General features: G+C 40.7%; 1 protein-coding gene across 2 annotated transcripts in view; it reads left to right on the top strand.

The window, feature by feature from the left end:
- WBP4 (WW domain binding protein 4) overlaps positions 1-7,185 on the top strand; it is a 38,740-nt gene that overhangs the window by 24,292 nt on the left and 7,263 nt on the right. For both annotated transcript variants that reach the window (XM_015572595.1, XM_006776935.2), the window contains one exon: positions 2,404-2,582. In XM_015572595.1, the coding sequence (XP_015428081.1) occupies positions 2,404-2,582 (179 nt within the window). The remainder of the gene's footprint in view (positions 1-2,403; positions 2,583-7,185) is intronic.

Below are 7,185 nucleotides of genomic sequence, written 5' to 3'. Positions count from 1 at the left end.
TCTTTCCTTCTAGTTGAAGAATTTCCCCTCAGCCAGTCTTCCTGTGGTTCTGGGCGATGTCCGTTCCGTCTTTTAGTTGTGTTTTTGAAGTGGTTGTTCGAGGCAGCTAACTCTGGTGTTTACCTTTGCTGCCATCTTGGTTTTTCTCTCATTTTCTTTAAGAAGATATGACTACTGTATGACTGCGGATGAGTTGGTATCAAGGAGGAAATTTAAAGAGTCATGCCACTTAGTCTCAGTTTACTCATTCATAAAGAAATCAAGATTGCTTGCTGAGGGTGAGGAGCTGTGAAGAGCTTGACAACATTTATGAATTGAAATAGTCACTGAGCTGGAATGGGAGAGGAAATGAACCAAGATTGATAGGCTGAGTGCCTAGCCATGGTAGGAAAGTATAAACAGATTTATACAGTATTAGTGGCCCCGTGCGAGGGGTGGGGGGGGGGGCGATGAGGGGGATGTTCCTCAGCCCAGCCTGAACCCTCCAATCTAGGACTGCCTATGGGATCAGGCTTAAACCGGCAGTCGGACATCCCTCTTGCAATCCGGGATCACCTCCAACTGTCACCCCTGCCGGCCTGATCGCCCCAACTCCCCTCCCTGCCGGCCTGATCACCCCAACTGCCCTCCCCTCCTGGCCTGATCACCCCTAACTGCCTCTACCTCGGCCCTGCCACCATGGCTTTGTCCAGAAGGTCGTCCAGAAGGTCTCCCGGTCTAACTAGCATATTACCCTTTTACCAGTATCGATTACTAGTCCTTTTGCTTTTATGACCTTTCCAGAATCCCTCAGGAGCCCAGGTGCCAAAGTAAACAAGATACATAGCATTGATCCATGGTTGAGATTGCTGGCCTGAGAGGTAAAGGAATATTGAGGATTCTGGAAAGGGTACTTTGAGGCCACAGCTAGAATCTTGTCATTGCCTGAAATTTCTCTACCTACCCATAATTCTTGATGGAACTTAGGGCAAGGGATGTATCTAACTTGTAGAGGAACAGCAGCAAAGATCTTATAGTAGTAGCCATCTCACAGTATTTATAGTCAAGTTTAGGTAAGCCTGCATTCAACTTGGGACAGAAAATTTCAAGCAAACAAAATATTACAAAATTCAGTTAAACAAGGACAAACTGTTTATAAACCTATCATGTATACCATTAGGTTGCTAAATACAGGCATACCTCGTTTTATTGCACTTTGCTTTATTGCACTTCACAGATGTTTCGTGTTTTACAAATTGAAGGCAAGATCCCCCACCAGCAAAAATATTTACAAGACTCACTTTATTGCGGTGGTCTGGAACTGAACCTGCAGTATCTCTGAGGTATGCCTGTATAGTGAAGATCAAAATCATGGATTTTGAAACTTAGCTGAAGCTAAGGAATTTTTAAGTTCTAGAATGATAATAAGAGGCTGAATAGAGAACATGGTGTCAGAGTTGGCACAGTCATCAGTGAATATAGAGTAGTGGCCAGAGGTCATTCGATCATATAAGGAAGAATGGAAGAGAACTGTATAGATGGCAGTATTGTGAGCCTCAGAAGAGGAGATATTTATTGCATGAGAATCAAAGTCAAAATATTTTGTTTTTAGTAAAATAAAAATATTTTATTTCTAAAAAGTTAGGGCCTAGAAGCAGTCAAGATCCTAAGAGAAAGCAGGTGCTGACTCCTAGTTTTATGATACCAATAAGCATAAGGGAATGAGCTAATATCCTTTCAAAGAATTGCAAACAAAACAGTATCCCAGGACTGCCACCCATAGTTGTGCAGTTGCAAAGAAATCCAGTCCATAGTCTACTTGCTAAACTGGGTCACGGGACCTTGTTATCCCAGATGAAGGGGTGTCATAAAACCAACAGCCCTATCTAGGGACAACTATGGGAGCTGCTTGTCCCTCCAGGGTGTGTCTTCTAATTTCACGTAGATTCCAGTTGTATAGGACACTAAAGTTCTGGCAATGTAATCAACATAAAGTTAAGACTAATAGGTTAAAGGAGTTCTTTAAATAGATAGTGGGTGTAAAGGCGTCCAGTGACATGGCAGTAAACTCAAAAGGAGCACAGTATAAAGGAAGGTCAATGTTGGATATATAAGTAAGGAGATAAAACAAAAAAGAAAAGAGAGGATAAAAAAAGATAATGTATGTTTTTAATTGTAGAACATTAATAGGATCATGTCCTATTTTAAAAAGCAGCTTTGGCTATGGTGTGATAATATTTTAGATGTGATGAAAAAACCTTATTGACCATTAAAGTTTTTTTATGTACATTTGTTGTGTTATGTGCAAATATAAACTATTAAGAGAGTTAATGTATTATTATTTAGAAACCAATAATAAGATTCCATTAAAGAAATTTTGTTTCTGTCCTAGTAGTACCTTATTTCTTGACTTTGACATTTCAGGTAAAAAATAAAAATAGTGATAAAGTAAATGAAGGCAAGATCCTCCTTTCTGAAAAACAGAAAGAAACAAATATCCAAGAGCAGAAGTCATCAGGTTCAAATGAAGAAAAATCCAAAGCTCATAAAAAATCAAACCCATATGGAGAATGGAAAGAAATTAAACAAGAAGTTGAGTCTCAGTAAGTACCTGAAATGTAATCCCACTGTTATTACAAGTATTTTATATCAAATACTTCAGTAAGTTATAGTAACTATTTGAAGGATAAAGTACTCATTAAAAGTATAGCTCATTTATTTTATTACTAGAGTGGGTTTTTCCTAATATTTTAAAATATGAGTCGGGTTATTTTAAAAAGGTAGTGATTGTTTTCATTTCTTCCAAAATATGACATTTCTGTTGAGCACACATTCACACAGTAACTCAATTATGCACACATGAGCATTCTCACACTCATGATTATTATTCTGAGAAATAAATATCTGCATAGTCAACAAATGCTGCATATAATACATCTAAAAGCAATAAAAAAGTTCTGTTGCTGTCTTCAAAATGGCTTATGACAAAGTTTTTAAGCCAGTTTAAGAAAACAACAGTTTTATCAATTGAACAAGATCGTGGTGAGATATTACCTGGTTTATATTTCTAGCTTATGTGATTAAGTCAGTTACTGTCTTAGAAGCATTTACACAATGAAAGGAAGATCTCACTTTCAGCTTCACAGATTAGTGTTTCTTAACTGCTTAAAAAAAATCTTCAGGTGGGAAAAAAAGAATCTTCTAATTACATTAGTTAAGCAGTTATTCTCTAAAACATTGCTTTGAAATGGTAATGAAAGATGACTAATCTAGTGATACTTGAAATTATTTATGTTAAAATTATATTTTAATGAAAAGTTGAATTTTTTCACAAGGTAAAAGTAATGCAAGTGGTCTGGAACTTTATATACCTGTTCTAATTAGAAATGATTCTCTAGGGGTAACACACCATTAAAATGGTACTAGGATAGATTCCGGTCACCATAGTGGCATGGGTAAATGTAGTACTCCAATCTTCCCACAACCACATCAAAATTACAACTAAACTGCAGAACAGCCATCATTCAGAACTGCCTGAAATCTAGCTGAACAGAAGTCCTACAGCTAAGGATATGATGAAGCCACATTGAGACTGGAAGGAGGAGTGGACACCCAGAAAGGCTGGTCCCACTGATAAAAATTGAGAGAGATATCTCAGCTGTGGGGGTCCCCCTGAGGAGTGAGGGGTTCCAGTCCCACACCAGACTGCCCACCAGGTGCTGCTTGAGAAATTGGGTTCCAGTAACACAAAGAAAAATTATCATAACTTCTGGCTGTAAAAACCAGTGGGGATTGTGGTTCAGTGAGCTGGAGGGCTGCTGGAGTCCCAGGCATTTCTCTTAAAGGGCCAGTGCACAGACTTTCTCAGCTCATTCACTTCTCCAGCACTGGGCCAGCTGCTCAAAAGGCACCAGGGTTATAAGGGGAGGAACTGAATTGTCTGCAGTCAGAGCAAGAGCTGGAGGGGCAACTTTCTCCCATACAGAAGTGCTGGTAGAATGGTGGCAACAGGAGGGTGTTCCTTTTCTGAGCCCTCCCACCGTAGATCCAGTAGGTGGGCACCATATCTGAGTCTCCATCAACCTGGCTGTCACCCTGATCCCTGAGACCCAAGCCCACCCAAATTGCAGGTCCACCCAAGCTGTTTGCAATGGCTTTTCCTTATGAACAACTTGTCTTGGCTCATAACTTCAGACATTACTAAAATTTCTCAAACAAGCAGCATCTGGCATCTGTGTGCCCCTTACCTCATGCAAAGTTGCCACAGGCCCAGCACTAGCAGCAGCCAGCCTTGGTTCGCAGATTGGCCTCCCTTCAGCACCTCCAAGCCCAGCACAAGTAGCAGCTATCTAAGAATCACTTTGTAAGTCATGCTGATGGCCCTGGGGGACAACACAGTCAGCAGCTGACCTTTGCCTGCACTTTCCGGGAGACACCTAACCCAGCATACCTGGTGCACAGCATCAGACCATGTTGAAGCACCACCCAGCCGCCTCCACAAGAAACACATTCAGGCAGCATACTCAAGAGGCTTCAGAGCCCTACTGAAGTAAGTCTTTGCCATGGGGTGGGCCCGTGCACAGCTGATCCTCCAAGGTGGTCACAGCCAGTCCTTATAGCTGATAGGCCTAGGGATAAATCCCTCCTGTTGATGTGCCAACAGCAATCAGTGCTCAACTACAACAGGAGGGTGTACACCAAGCATGTCAAACTCAGAGGCTAACACAGGCCAAATAAGGTTTAAGTTTATGTGGGCCACAAAAAAAACAAAAGCTTCAATTTTCATAGAAACGTAGGTTTATTTCAATAGAGACATGCTAAATACAAAGGGCTGAAATAAATGAGTAATTGTTAACATAAAATAATAGAACATTTTAATAAAAATCAATATTTTTTTCTTGAACATTAGCTTACCGGATACTGAATAACTGCACAAATTAATAAGTGTATGCAAATTAACCTACTTTTCTTATTCTCCCAAAGCGAAATATTTCCTGTTGCACACACCAAACAAGTCAGTATAAGACTAATGACGTGGCAATCGGCTGCTAAAATACTCGCTGCTAGTATTAGTGGGGAGAGATGGTGTGCTTGCGCGTAAGGCGCGTAATGGAAATGAATGCAACACAATTATAGTAAACAGTCATTAGTGAACATTGTAGTTCATTTTTAATAACTAGAGGCCCAGTGCACAAAATTTGTGCGCTAGGGGGTGGAGTCCCTAAGCCCGGCCTGCACCCTCTCACAGTCTGGGACCCCTCACTCCTTACCACCTGCCTGCTCACTCCTTACCGCTCGGCTCGCTGCTCCTTACCGCTCCCACAGAGGTGGGAAAAGCTCCCGCCACTACCACAGAGCCTGGCTTCTAGCTGAGCGGCACTCCCCCTGTGGGAGCGCACTGACCATTAGGTGAAAGCTCCTGCATTGAGCGTCTGCCCCCTGGTGGTCAGTGCGCAACTTGGCAACCAGTTGTTCTGGTCATTCCCCATAATGGTTGCTTAGGCTTTTATTATATTGATTATGTATAACAGGATGTTGTAAAAATTAAGTTTCAAAATTTTTATTACAACATTTACATACCATCATATTGGCTGGGCCGCAAAAATGCTTGTGGTCCGCATGCAAGCTGCGAGTTTAACATGCTTGGTGTACACAGCCCACAAGGAGTGCCCAGCTTGGGTGAATATGGAGGCTGTGTCACTGGACCACACAGGACAGCTACTCTATGAGGCCACTCTATCAAGCCCAGGAGACATACCAGCTCTATCTAATACATAGAAACAAATGGGGGAAGCCAAATAGGAGACAAAGAAACATGTCCCAAATGAAAGAACAAAACTCCAGAAAAAGAACTAAACAAAATAGAGATAATCTACTAGATGCAGAGTTCAGACCACTGGTTATAAGGATACTCAATGGACTTAGGGGAATAGTAGATGAACTTAGTGAAACTTCAGCAAAGAGATAGGAAACAAAAACAACTAGAAAACAAAAAAGAACCAGTCACAAATGAAGAATACATTAATTGAAATTTATTGAATACATTACAAGGTATCAACAGTGGAGTAGATGAAGCAGAAATTTGGAAATAAGGAAGCAGAAAACACCCAATCAGAACTGCAAAAATGAAAAAGAATCCCCCACAAAAGGAGGATAGTATAAGGAGCCTCTGGGACAACTTCAGTCATACCAACATTTGCATCAAGAGGATGCCAGGAGAAGAGAGAGAGAGCAAGGAACTGAAAACGTGAAAAAATAATGTGGAAAATTTCCCTAATATGGTGAAGGAAATAGACATACAAGTCTAGGAAGTGCAGAGTCCCAAACAATATGAACCCAAAGAGGCCTGCTTTAAGACATACCATAAATAAAATGCAAAAAGTTAAAGAGAGTATTTGAAAAGCAGCTAGTTAACTACACGCGAGCTCCCATAAGACTGTCAGCTGATTTCTCAACAGACACTTGGAGGCCAGAAGGGATTGGCAAGAAATATTCAAACAGATGAAAAGGCAAGGACATACAGCCAAGATTACCCAGCAAAGTTATTTAGAATCAAAGGACGGATAAAGAGCTTCCCAGACAAGAGAGATCTAAAGGAGTTCATCACCACCAAACTAATATTACATGAAATGTTATAAAAAGGTGTTCTTTCAGAAGAAAAGATTTTAAAAAAATGAATAATAAAATGGCCATAAATACTTAGCAACAATTGAATTTAAAAAACAAATGAACAGAAACAGACTCAGATACAGAGAACATTTTGATGATTGCCATATGGGAGGATGTTGTGGGGATGGGTGAAAAGATGAAGGGATTAAGAAGTATAGATTCATGCCTGCCCAGTATGGCTCAGTGGTTGAGCATCAACCCATGAACCAGGTCAAGATTCAATTCCTGCTTAGGGCGCATGCCCAGGTTGCAGGCTTGATTCCCCAGTCGGGGCGTGCAGGAGGCAGCCAATCGATTCTTATTGATGTTTCTGTCTCTCCCTCTCCCCTCTCTCTAAAATCGATAAAAATATATATTTTTAAATCCTTTGAGAAAAAAAGAAGTATAGATGGGTATTACAGAATAGTCATGGGAATATAAAGTACAGCCTAGCGCAGTGATCCGAACCTTTTGAGCTCGGTGTGTCAGCATTTTGAAAAACCCTAACTTAACTTTGGTGCCATGTCACATATAGAAGTTCCTTGATATTTGCAACTA

This window comes from Myotis davidii, unplaced genomic scaffold (assembly GCF_000327345.1).
Source record: "Myotis davidii unplaced genomic scaffold, ASM32734v1 scaffold105, whole genome shotgun sequence".
NCBI classification, from domain to species: Eukaryota; Metazoa; Chordata; class Mammalia; order Chiroptera; family Vespertilionidae; genus Myotis; species Myotis davidii.
The sequence above is the reverse complement of the archived record's forward strand: the minus strand, read 5'-3'. Positions and strand labels throughout refer to the sequence as shown.